This window comes from Ambystoma mexicanum, chromosome 13 (assembly GCF_040938575.1).
Source record: "Ambystoma mexicanum isolate Mex_15411 chromosome 13, UKY_AmexF1_1, whole genome shotgun sequence".
NCBI classification, from domain to species: domain Eukaryota; kingdom Metazoa; phylum Chordata; class Amphibia; order Caudata; family Ambystomatidae; genus Ambystoma; species Ambystoma mexicanum.
In genome coordinates, this window is record NC_090938.1 from 788,407,042 (window position 1) to 788,420,699 (window position 13,658).

The window sequence follows — 13,658 nt, forward strand, 5'->3', positions numbered from 1 at the left end:
TACACGCAGCACGTTCATTAGTCACGCAACAAAGCTCTTACCCCAGAATCCTCTTCAGTTTCAACGCTTGCTTCCCTTTCAGGCAGAATTGGGGCCTTTGTTTCCTTCTAAACCAGACCACTTAGTTAGAGGTTCACCGTTGGAAATCTGTCCCGCAAGCATCACAAACAAAACCAGAGACCCTGGCTTTAGAGACAGCTGCCAGCTCTCTTACCTCACGGAAAAGGCCCTCATTAACCACGCTTTGCAAGCATTTTAGAAAAAAATATTGTTTTTATTCATTACAAAACAATAAAAACACCAATTTATATTATAAAAAACAGCATAATGTAAACCTCATACTAGTTCATTTAGAATGCAGAGGAAATGCCTTCAGGTGCAGCCTCACGGTGTGTGTGGCCATCCATTGTGGAATTGCCTAAAATCGCTATGTATATTACGACCCTTGCGTGCTGTGGCTGGCTCTCCAGGGCGATAGTTGAAACCCAGTCTGTTGATGAGAGCGTTTCCTCCGTCTCAGGCATACTGGGCCAGTGACACAGAGCGGCCAGTCAGTATCCAGTTGGCTCCAGTCCTGAGGTGGGCCGGCCACGTACCGCTCAGTCAAGGTGGGGGTCACTGTCACGCAAGTCTCGGTTCTCGCCGGCCATCACAAATGGCTTTTCAGAAGGAGGCGTGGGGCCAGCTCGCTTCCTCTCCAACATGGTGTACAGGAGCTCCGATGCAGATGGGAAACTGCAAATGGCAAGTCTGATTTTGGGCTCCAGCTGACATCAGCGTTCTGGACCAATGAATGCATTTGATAAGGGGAAAGAAAGGGAAATTGAAGGAGCGAGCAAGGAGGTGGAACTGCAAACCAGCATGCCTCCCGCATCTTAAGGAGGCAATGGGCTGGATTCCTGGAATATTTCCCGGTTCAAAGTGAATTTGCCCTGCTGAAAAGTGACTTTGTACTTCCGACACAAACCCTGATTCAAGGAACCGTGCAAAGGGCATTTTTTCCATGCAAAGTCCGGGCAATGTCATTTTGAACTGCAAAAATGACTGGGCACTTACTTTGCCCTGCAAAAATACATTTTGCACGGTTCCATGAATCGGGGTTTGTGTCAGCAGTGCAAAGTCACTTTGAACCGGGCAAATATCTCATGAATCTGGCCTAATGAGTCTACAAAGGACAGGGAAGGAGGTCATTGGCCATCTGCTTTTAAGTAACCGCGAGCAACTGGAAATCCCTCTTGCACGGATTTACACAGCCTTACTCATCAATTTGATACAAACATTTAAAAAAAAAAAATGTAAAAAACAGTAACCCCCAAAGTACTCTTTCAAAAAGACAGCCACAGTCAAAAATATTCTTTAAAAAGCTAGAGATAGTGGAGTGTTGTTAAAAGAGATGTAGGCAAACATTTAAACAGCGAAAATGACCAACTGCACCCTTTCCTTAGAAAAGCCCTGGTGCCTGGAGATAGGAGTCTGGCAGCCTCTTCCAGCGCATCCTGGTACCTGGAGTCAGGCATTCAGAGCTGCCCCAGGATTGGTCGCCCTCAGGGAACTCAAGGGATAGAGGGAAATGCAGGCAAGATGGCGCCAGCTCGCTAAACATAACCTGCATGTTCCTTCTGACCCGGCGCCAGCGTTGAAACGCTTCTAAAATCAGCGTCAATGCGTTTCACTGTCCTCGTGTGCCCTCGTGTCGGACTCCTTTTGGCGCATGCGCGGGCGGCGCCCGCCACTCAGCGGTATTGCGTCATCACGCACTGCACGTACTGCGGCAACAGGAAGCAGTGCTCCGGGCCTCTCTTGACAGAATAGTGCACGTCTTCGTGCGGATTCCAGGAGAAGACGTGCACGAGCCTGGAAATGGAAAAGAGCCGTTACTGTGGTCGCCACTACACACATTTCAGACGTATAACCCCCAGCCCCTAAACTTAGCATAGCATGTTGCCACTGATTCAAGTCATTCAAAGTCAGATCTCTTCCCCCCTGAATGAGTTGCCACGAGCAATATTGCAGATAGCCTACCATTTTTGGGGTTTTTATTTTGGAGGGGGAGAAAAGGGGTGCGGGGGAGGGGGGGTTTCGGAGACAGGGGTCAAGTTTCTTTAATTCATACAAAAAAAAAAAACAAGAAAAATTTTACATCTGGCAATTATTGGGCCTGTTCAAAAGGTAAGGAGAACATTTATTTGACTGCAAAAAAGAAAACTATGTGGAGGGATGCTTTCCAGTGCATTGACCATCTCTTTGGTCTAACTTATATAAGATTGCCTATCCACTGAGCCTTGAGCCTGCCCCCGCGGATACATACATGTCCCTCGCAATGAAAACAAGCATTGGCAAAGCCAACCGTTTTGGCTTTTCTCCAGGCATGGAAAAGGCATTTGCCAGGCACTGCCGTAATGGCACTACCGTACAGCGGCAAATTAGAGCGAGTACCTGCAAATATGATAGTAGTGCCTCGCGAACGCCCATCTAATATACCTCAACACAAGCCAAAACTGTTCGCTTTGCCAATGTTTGTTTTTAACAGGACTTCAGTAAAAGGACATGCATATTAATTATAAAAGTGGCAGATGGAACACTTGGTAAGACCATTTTCGTTCGCCAGCAGCTCATTTATAGGTACACATAAGAAATTCCGCATCTAAACAGTGGAAGGCATTTGCCGAACAATGTTTGATGTTCCCGTTTGATAAAGCAAGTTCAAAGAGATCCCATTAGGATGTGTTTAGGGCGGGGAGGAGCGGAGAGTGCGTGGGAACGGCCATAAGGATTAGCATAGCCCCTGGGAGGTAAAAAAAAATAAAATAAATAATAATAAAAAAAAAAAAAAACACGCTGTGTGCCCCTCCGCTCATGCTATTTCCCTTCTAGATTTACTCCAATGCAATCGTTTTAACTTATAGGTGGCGCCTTAACACCACTAACAGTAGAAACTAAAATGAGTTTGCAGAGAATTTGTAGCTTAGAAGAGCAGTACCAGGCCAAGATATGAAGAGTGGAGGACAACTATCCAGTCTGGAGTTCATTTAATAATATGTATATGTGATGTGCTTTGGGTCAGTGAGGGTTTTTACTGCCTCCTCTCTCGCTCAATTACACAACTGTGTGCCGCTCACTAAACAGGACAGCATTGCGTCGACTCACATATAGCTGCTGGTCATTTAGGGCTGTAGAATAATGTACTCTCCTACAGAGAACTCTGTACTGTACTGCATACGGTGCATATGCAAAAAAAAAATGCGTTTGTGAGCTAGGTTTTCTTGCTATTCTTTTCCTGAAAACATTAATAAAATATGGCGGGAAAAAAAAGAAGAATTGATGCTTCTGGCTCAGGAACCCATCAGTCACGAGACACCTGCATACCCTGAAGAAGCCTTGCCAGAGAGTGAAACATTAGGTGTTTTAGCACAGCCAACAGAATCCTTTTTGTGAGAACTGAGCTTCCCTTTTGCGCCAAATGCTTTTCCAGCCTCGCTTTCCACCCAAAGCATGCTAGTGTAGCGAGCATATGGAAATACTGTATGCATAAGAGTCGGCATGGGAGCACAGAGCCTCTCAAATCTTGCAGCATTTCCACCACGCTAATGTAGCCCCTTTCTAGGCACGAGTAAGCCTAGCTTTACATGTAAACTGTCCTGATCTCTCCTTCTACCATAGCGTCCACGATTGAGCCTTCAATCCAGAAACCCAACAGCTTTTATATGCAGGGGTCTGGCCTATCCACCGGGACCTACCGTACATGGAGATGGGGCAACTGATCCACAGGAAAATGCCAGCAATGGAAATCAGGTAAGAACAGGGAAAAGCACAACTTACGCCAGGAAGTAGGCCTGACCTTCCCCCTCGGAATGGACACTTACGCGTAGTTATCTTCGACCACCACCTCTTTCACGAAGGACAGGAAGGCAGCAAGAAAGTTCATGCACACCGCCGGCTTCCAAAAGTCAGGCATCTCCTGCAAGTGCACAAAAACAAATCAGAGCGGGCACACCTCTGTGGCAAGTAGAACTGCTATTCGCCACTGCCAATACCACTACATTATTTTGCATATTAGCACAAGTTATAGTTTTGTGTAAGCGATATAAAACAAAATGTCTTGCTACACTGCTACAGCACCACTTGCATTGCCCTGTGCACTGGTTATTGTTGGCAAAGTCAGAGGGTGTAGACCCGTTAGGGAAGATTGAGAGATTCTGCGGGCCATGGGAAAACCGCTGCCACGTGATGCATCCCATGGAGGTGGTACACGGGAGTAAGTCCCCTCCTCCACAACCTTGCTCAAGGTAGGCATAGCACAGGCCTGCAGCACTCCTGCCTTGCCGGACCTCATCCATTAAGATATCACTGCAAGCTTTATTCAAGTGAGCCAACGTTTCCATGCCAGTCCCCATTCCCGGCTGCTGAAGCCGGGCCAAGGTCAGCATCAGCCATAAGGGCAGCACGAGGACCACAGCAGTAAACAGGGGCAGACACACACAGTATTGCATGCACTGGTGACTCAAACTGCTGCACTACAATCTGGGAGAATAAAGGGGGTCCAAGTGCAAGTCATCTGTGAGCAGGCGCACCGTCAGCCATGAAACCCCATTCACTGCGTAAACCGCTACAGAGCAGTCCCCAGCCCAGAGTGGCAAACCGCCACATAAGCTTCGACCTGACTTCAAAATGGCAGGCAGGGCTTTTAAACCCTGTTGTAAGCGGCAATTCCATAATTGGGGAAATCCAAAGGGGAGAAAACCATGTGAACCCTTACCAGGAAAAAAAAAGAAAATTAAAAAAAGGCAATGGGTAGAGGGTGAGAGGGAGTGAATCACTACCACCCATTTAGGGTTCCATGTAATAATGTCCCTGCAAAAATGTCGCCTGGCAAAAAATGGCACCAAAAACGGTTGTTTTTTGCTGGGACATTATTACATTGAACATGCAGGAGACACCCCTGCACATTCCTCCCTCCCCCCCCCCCCCCAAGGGGAGTGGGAGACGTCCCCGCTCTCCATGACCCCATATATATGGTCACCATATATAATGTCGCCACAAACTTTTCCCGGCGACATTATGTATGGTGACCATATATAAGGGGATAATATTCCTGGATACCCCACTGGTTCCATGTAATAATGTCCCTGTAAGAAAAGACAGCTTGCCAAACCAAGCCCCCGTAAGGGATTAACAGGGAGAAAGAGGTAGGCAGAAACAGACAGGAGGGGTGATTTTATCAAGAAGTGGAATTTGGGGACAGGGAGCCGTTACGTTTGCACTGCAATGTAAACTGCACCCCGCCGGGAAATTGTCTTCATTTGCACGGCAGGGTGCAAAAGGCGGCATACACACGTCTATGCCACCTTTTGCCCATAACATTTGCACCCCGCCGTGCAAAGTGAGTAAATACTGCCTGGTATGCTCTCTGGGCAGGCAGCGTTTACTTTTATCATGAGTGGGCAAACAGCACTCACCATTACAATTAAACCCTCCCTGACATGCTCGCATGGTAAGCAGCGTTCACAATTGAAATTGAATCCTGCCCGACATGCTCGCCTATGGGATCCGCCTGCTTTAGGCTGGTGCATAAACTTTGCCGAGCCCATGGGAATCTTCAGCATGAAAATGCATGCCGGCGCAAATGCCGGAGCACTTGTATGGTGGAGAGGAAGGGAGATGGCGGGAATCCAAGTTGCGTTCCGCCCCTTCTCTTCGCCATACCAATGATTGAAACTGAGCAGTAGCGCGAATGGAAGCGTTAAAGACATACTCAAGGCGTTTACACCTTCCATTTACGTTACGGCTCATTAGAACATGAGCTCCTGAGGAAGTTGGGATGGTGGTAAAGGAAGGTGGTGAACGGAGGGAGGAAGTTGGAGAGAAGCCACAGCTCACCGAGACCAAAAGCTCTGCTTCTGCCACAAGTCAGACAGCAAGGTGAGAGAGGCGCTAAGGAAAAGCAAAGGAGAGCAAGCAAGTCAGGGCGTAAGGGGGGGGTGACTTAATTATAGGCACTGCCTGCCTTGGTCTGCATCCAATCACTTCTGCTGCCCCTAGGACTTGGGTGAACTGCCACTTGGTAGGAATTTTAAAATGTGTGCAAATATAACTCCCACCCACGTGCAAAAAATCCACAAGTAAAGGAGGGATGGCGGGGGTGTAGTCAACCCACACGTGTGCAGGCGCAGGGTGTAAAGGCTAGAATCAGGGCAGTGAACACCCGGCAATGCGATCCATCCCCTGATCCTCGTTACTAAAGGTCCTCATTCAACATGGGGGCCTGTGGTTAGGGGGAGACGGGCACGTTTCCAGTCAACACAAAACTCCCGCTGGTGAACATCAAAGAGCAGCTTACCCGAGCTGGGGGGGCAGCCTGAAAGAGAAGAAAAAAGGGAAGCGTTACTCATTGTAGCAGCCCGCTCTGGCTGGAAGGGGTTAAAGCTATAATGCATCACCCATTACACGCAAAACACCCCCTCAGAGAGTGCCCCTACAGATTCTACCCAGGAGCCCCCATCACATGTGCATTCACTCCATATGGCGCGGCCTCACTATACCATGGTCTTTGTGCACTGTCCATCCCACCCTCATTTCTGTTCCTGAAACACGTTCTACTATGGCTGGAAACTCCACATTGTACATTATATTGGTGCTTCAAAATGGCGGCTAGTGCGCCGATTAAGACCAAGCAGCACTCTCCCTGTCCCCATTTATAATGAGAGAGCTAACAAATCAGAAGACTTAATGAGTATGGGCGGCCATGACCAGTTAAGTAGCTCATGCTGCAGAGAACTGCCTGCTGTACACCTGAAGCTCACAGGGGGGTAGGGACAACTCCGATTTTCCTCCCCTGGGAGGGAGATGTCAACCAAACCAGCACCATTTAAATAGTTATCAATGACTGCTATTACTGGAGCACCAAGCACAACATGCGGTGTGTGGTGTGTGATACATTCATCACCAGTAGATTATTCACCACATGCCTAGACAAGATACTGGCCAGAATATGTTAACTGCAACAGAACCCATTTGCCTAGAGGGGGCCTACTTCACCCGCCTCCCATAAAGCCCCCTGCACAATGAACCCCTACTTTCCCTTGCCCCGGAAGCCGCGCTCTCTACAAACCTGCAGGAGCCCATGTGGTGTGACATCAAACATCTTGCATTTCACCACCGTCTGCTCGTCGTTCTTGAAGCCCACCAGGATCCGCGGCACTCCTCCGAGGAAGGACTGCGCCCACCAACGCAGCTTTTTAACACTATAGCAAGAGGGGTGCAGGTGTGAGTACCCATGTAACTGAGGGTGCCTTTGCAGCGTGAACTCACAATGCATGCAATTGCGTCAAGTACCGGCCCAGCGACTAACCAGCAAATCCGCATTCTAACCGAGAAATAGACTGACATTCCAAGCAGGAATGGTGAGAGATTCGGGTCTATACTCTATATGTGGATAGATTCCTCTGTTGCTTTAACCTCCAGGCCACCATGTCCCCAGCTGTGGTCTAAACGACAGATGGGAGTACCCACCGGGCACCAGTTGTGTACGTAGTGGCATACCCCACCCTTGGTCTCCACTCTCTATTGCGCAATGGCCAGCTCATGATGGGCCGGCAAACAAGCGTCTACGGGTTGGGATTATCCACCATGTGTGGTTCACCGATCTTTCAATTCCTGTTGCAGCTACTTTCTGAGGGCTACTTGGAACACACAAGGGGGTGCATCTTTGCCAAGACACAATCAAAACATGATGGGCCCAAAATTAGCAAGAGTCAGAGGTTTTCCGTCACTAGAGGGGTGAAAATAAACTTGTAGAATGCAGCCAAGAAAGCACTGAGCTTTAGGGGTGCCCCAAGCACCAATGCGCTGACGCCCATTACAACTAAATTTAGAAATGCTTCCTTTGACAAAAATGTGGTGCCAGCCAGTATTACGGAAGCTTGGGTTACCCCGTTGCTAAAAATAAAAAAATAAAAAAATAAATAAAAAAAAAAACAACCTTGACCCCACTGTGCCCACCAATTACAGGCATATAACTACGGTCCCCTTCCTTTTGAAAATCCTTGGCAAAATAGCGTACAACCAAGTTCAAGCACACCTGGAACAGAACCAACTCCTTGACACCAGGCAATCTGGTTTTCGTCCCAACCACAGCACGGAAACAGCCCTCCTGGATCTCAAAATACAAATGGACACCATCAGAGACACAGGAAAACTCTGCATACTGCTCCTATTAGACCTACTGGCAGCGTTCGATTGGTGGACCACAATAAACTCTGTGCAACCCTAGCCAAAGATTTCAATTTTTCCAAGAATGCCACTATGTGGATCAAATCTTTCCTGGCTGAACGCACCTCGAGAGTGTCCATAGGCAATGACGCTGCTGATCCCATTACAGTCCCCATAGGTGTACCACAGGGATCCTGCCCATCATCCACACTCTACAACGCCTACACCAAGCTTCTGTTCTCAGCCTTGGACGATATGGGCATCACCTACACTAACTTTGCAGACGACACCCAAATCCTTATCCCCCAATCAGGGAATTACATCCAATACACACTGACCATGAACAAAATCTACTCCATAATCCAAAGTGTTTGTCTTAACGGTGACAAGCCAGAGATACTCAATGTGGGCCCCCAACCTAAAATAAACGCTCTTCATTCCGATTACGCTACCATCAATATAGACGGCACTATCATGCCTGTACTCAAACATGTTAAATCCCTAGGAGTCAATTTGGATTCCAACCTCTCCCTAACTAAACAGATCAGCGCACTCTCATCCTCCACATCAAAACATATCTCCCTCAGCTGCCAATTTTTGACACCTACGAAGTGCATAACGCTGGCCAGGGCCCTGATCCTATCAAGACTCGATTACTGGAATGTATTACTCCTAGGCACCGCTACCACAAACCTCAACAAATTGCAGCCGATACAAAACAAAGCCTTGAGGGCTGCCTTTGGAATAAGAAAAATCGGATCATATATCCAAAACCAGAAGAGAGTACCATTGGTTACCTATCAAAGCCAGAATTATCTTTAAAACATTATGCATTACCTTCAAATGCCTCCATGACAAAGCTCCCATCTACCTAAATCAGGCAATTTCCAGAAAAACCAATACCAGACCTTTAAAATCTAATAACCAGTCAGTACTGCCGTTACAGCGATTCAAGAAGACTAGAGCAGAGGGCATTAACTTCCAGTATCCAGCCCCAAAACATAGGAATTCTCTTCCACACACCATCAAAAATCAGGAAACCCTTACGGGTTTTAAGAAGTTGCTGAAAACGTGGTTATTTAACCAATACCAATAACCAAGCCAACTCAACACATTGTAAATTGTATCTTTGCCTACCCCGATGTACATATTTCTATGATGTTGTTATCTACTATTGTGTTCCTCTGCTGTTAGATCATGTACCTTTTTGCCAACACCATTGCGCCACACCGGCCCATTCAATGTATGTATTTTTCAATCTGTCTGTAACCTTGCTGTGATACCCAAGGGTCTGGGCGAGGAACAAATGTAATAAATAAATTAGCCAGGATTGTCGAACAAGTGGGGCCTGAAGCCAATGCAGTTGGGCCCACCGCAGGGACATAAACACCTGTAAATGCCCTACCCTGTATACGCCTCTCTTGGTCCCATGGGGTTCAATACAGCTGATTATCTGCCCTCACTCCAAAATCTCAGCTACTGTCCAAGCCACGGTTGCAGCAGGATGCCTGTGGAGTTTGGAACCAATATGGGTGTTAGGCAGGGGTGCCCGTTTGCTCCCCTTCTTTTTTATGATGTTTTAGTCTGAGGTTTAGCCTTGTAGCCAACAAGGCAGTAACCCTGCTCTTCTTTATGCTGTTGGTACGACGCTGTCGGATCTTACACCAAAGTGCCTTGTTTGCAGCTTGGGCTATGCAGTGACTTATAGAGTCTCGCAGCCTAAAGCCGAACCTGTCAAAATCTAAAATTATTATTTTTGGCAAAAAAAACTTCCAATCATGTTATGGATGATAAACAAGGAGAATATGGAGGTCACAGACTCCTACAATTACTTGGGGACTCTGTGAACCCACTTGGTAATGCTAGAAAATAGGCTAAGGGTGGGGCTGGAGGGCCTGGCCAGGTTTACTATAGGTTTGGAGGCCGTTGGTTAGACAAATGTCTTGAAGTTTCGCAGGCCAAAGTAAAAACTGCGGTCCTCTATGGCTGCGAAGCATCAGACCTAGCGGTATTAGATTGCATTCAAAATGGCTTCTTAAGGAGGATACTGGCGCTTGGGCCCAGCACTCCGGGGGAAGCACTGCGGTGGGAACTGAGAGTTTCCAGCATTAGGACCCTAGCGCTGTGCACCTTTGCTGTAAAGCCATTTACTCGCAGTCTAGAGAATCCGAATATTAAGAAAAGCAATGGGGGGAAACAAGGTCTCAGTTACCACAAGTAGAATATCTGTAGCTCGAAAAGCGCCCAGCCCTGTGTATTAGCTGGGACTCAGACTTTACGGAGCCGACTAGGTGTTAGACTAAGATCTAGGTATCTGGACTATGACACTAGAATAAGGCATAGCATGAACCTACGCTCTCTAAAACATTTGTGGACCGCCAGTACTGTGACCCAGGCTTGCAACATTATTGTAAAAGGGAGGTCTCCAGAAACACAGAAGAATTATTTCAACGGCGAGACAGAATGAGTTACCCCAGAGAAGGGGGTGTATGGGCTGGGTGGGCAATACTAAGCTCTGTGCATGTGGGTCAGGGGCCATTGCAAATGTGCCACTTTTTATGTTGATCTACAGTTGCCCAATAGAAGACTGTGGTTTAGGGGCCATTTTTATTAATTATAGTGTTAGAACCACAGCCGAGGCAATGGAGTTCCTTTTGTTTATCAACAACACTAATGTTTTATGGACATATGTGAATTTGTTCAAGTGGCAAACTGGTTAGGCAATTTTAATTTAATTTGCTTCAAAAGCCGCGTCCTCCACTGGAAGAGCATCCTTGCAGCGGAGACTCCAGCTTCATCGAGAGCCGTGTCCCCCACTGGAAGAGTATCCTCACAGTGGAGCCTCCAGCTTCATCGAGAGCTATATCCCCCACTGCAAGAGCATCCTCGCAGCGGAGCCTTCAGCTTCATCGAGAGCCGTGTCCCCCACTGGAAGAGCATCCTCACAGCGGAGCCTCCAGCTTCATCGAGAGCAGTGTCCCTCACTGGAAGCGTATCCTCACAGCGGAGCCTCCAGCTTCATCGAGAGCCGTGTCCTCCACTAGAACATCCTCACAGTGGAGCCTCCAGCTTCATCGAGAACCGTGTCCTCCACTGGAAGAGCATCTTTGCAGCTGAGCCTCCAGCTTCATCGAGAGTTGTATCCCCCACTGGAAGAGCATCCTCACAGCGGAGCCTCCAGCTTCATCGAGAGCAGTGTCCCTCACTGGAAGAGCATCCTCACAGAGGAGCCTCCAGCTTCATCGAGAGCAGTGTCCCTCACTGGAAGCGCATCCTCACAGCGGAGCCTCCAGTTTCATTGAGAGCCGCGTCCTCCACTGGAAGAGCATCCTTGCAGCGGAGCCTCCAGCTTCATCGAGAGCCGCGTCCTCCACTAGAAGAACATCCTCACAGTGGAGCCTCCAGCTTCATAGAGAGCCGTGTCCTCCACTGGAAGAGCATCTTTGCAGCTGAGCCTCCAGCTTCATCGAGAGTTGTATCCCCCACTGGAAGAGCATCCTCACAGCGGAGCCTCCAGCTTCATCGAGAGCAGTGTCCTCCACTGGAAGAGCATCCTTGCAGCGGAGCCTCCAGCTTCATCGAGAGCCGCGTCCTCCACTAGAAGAACATCCTCACAGTGGAGCCTCCAGCTTCATCGAGAGCCGTGTCCTCCACTGGAAGAGCATCTTTGCAGCTGAGCCTCCAGCTTCATCGAGAGTTGTATCCTCCACTGGAAGAGCATCCTCACAGTGGAGCCTCCAGCTTCATCGAGAGCCGTGTCCCCCACTGGAAGAGCATCCTTGCAGCAGAGCCTCCAGCTTCATCGAGAGCTATGTCCCCCACTGGAAGAGCATCCTCGCAGCGGAGCCTCCAGCTTCATCGAGAGCTGCGTCCTCCACTGGAAGAGCATCCTCGCAGTGGAGCCTCCAGCTTCATCGAGAGCTATGTCCCCCACTGGAAGAGCATCCTCGCAGTGGAGCCTCCAGCTTCATCGAGAGCCGTGTCCCCCACTGGAAGCCGCGGGTCCTCCACTGGAAGAGCATCCTCACAGTGGAACTTCCAGCTTTATGTCGGCAACTACAGGCACTCCACGATGTTTCGCTTTGCACGAGTGGGAACGTCTCGTGGGCTATAAGGGGCACCTGATAAATAGCAGGGATAGTTTTGCTCTTCCTCCCAAATTCATCATTGGAGTTTGAAATGTTATGTTGGAGAGGACGGCAAGTGATGAAGCTTCTTATGCTTTCCAGCACTTGGGCCAATACTCCGCTCTATAGGTCTGCTCAACAAGAGTTGGAGGTCATTTGTCTATCAATGCATCTTCTACCAGAGCTACACCAAAAAGCCTAAGCAGAGTTGCTGGATACTTGCTAAGCTTGGGGGCAGTGGCGACAACTCCCACCTTCAGCCATGGAGATCCTCCAGTTGGAAGATCCTGGGAACAGGTAAATAAGCACATGGTCCATGACTCCCTCAACCTCATACACCCACCAAGTCAGTACACAAAGGGCAGGCAGATCCACATGGTCGTAGGGTGGTGATGGGTCAAAGAGGACTCAATAACTCCTCCCAGACGTGGACCTGCTTACTACCAGGGAGTGCCTGGCACTGGGTCATTACAGCGTCACTTCTATCCCCTTTGACACCACTGGCAATTTACAGATGGGAACAAATATTAACTCGGCCCGCAAGACTTCTTTTGAATATGTCGAGTCACTGTGTCAGAGTCAAGGCACTACCATTGCCTTTTCTAGACGTCACTGTAGACAGCGAAATTGAACGTTTTTTTAAATGCAGGTATTTGTAACAAAACAACTCTTTAATTTACAGAAACTTCAATAAGAAAAAGCAAAGTGAAAAACCTGCTAGCATCTGGATCTTGGCAACTAACCTGTCGCCATCTAGATGTGTGGCCTACATTTCCCATTGGCCCCACCCAGTACAGTTAAGTTGAGGGATAATAGGAGTTGTAGGCCAAAACCTCAAAAACAAACAAAAAACCTGCATGCGCTTCACAAGAAAATAAAGTGTTCTGGGCAACTTGCTTGGCACCTTTAACCACTGAGCCTGGAATGAATGTATTCCCAGGGAGTGGCAGAAAGATAGCGAAATAGCGATAACAGGGTGGAGAAAGTATGTGGCTGAACAATTCCAACTGTGCCAAAGGTGTACACTATACCGCCAGGGAGGGTGGCTGCGACCACAGCTTTTCTGCTAGAGAGTGGCATCTAAGAGCAGGAAAGAGAGGAGGGCACTAACCGGGCTGACCTGGTGTCTCCTGGTTTTACACTGTAATACTAAGTGCTGATGCTGCCCAATCAGAGGGGCACCCCCTAGACCCCAATATCACACTAATATATTCCAGTATTTCCAGTTGCGCAAATAATAAGGCCACTTCAGAAGAATACATTAGTGTTCTGCGACTTCTGCCAGTGGCAGGCCGGTTAGAAGACCCCTCTTTCGCCACCCCA

The 13,658-nt window shown here is 48.3% G+C and overlaps 1 protein-coding gene across 1 annotated transcript in view; it reads right to left on the reverse strand.

The window, feature by feature from the left end:
- Positions 1–253: 253 nt before the first annotated feature.
- LOC138521970 (decapping and exoribonuclease protein-like) overlaps positions 254–13,658 on the reverse strand; it is a 61,864-nt gene continuing 48,459 nt past the window's right edge. Inside the window, exons 5-8 of the mRNA XM_069635163.1 lie at positions 7,109–7,241; positions 6,338–6,355; positions 3,864–3,958; positions 254–1,854 (exon numbers count right to left, since the gene is read on the reverse strand). Coding sequence (XP_069491264.1) covers positions 1,734–1,854; positions 3,864–3,958; positions 6,338–6,355; positions 7,109–7,241 — 367 coding nt within the window. The 3' untranslated portion in view covers positions 254–1,733. The remainder of the gene's footprint in view (positions 1,855–3,863; positions 3,959–6,337; positions 6,356–7,108; positions 7,242–13,658) is intronic.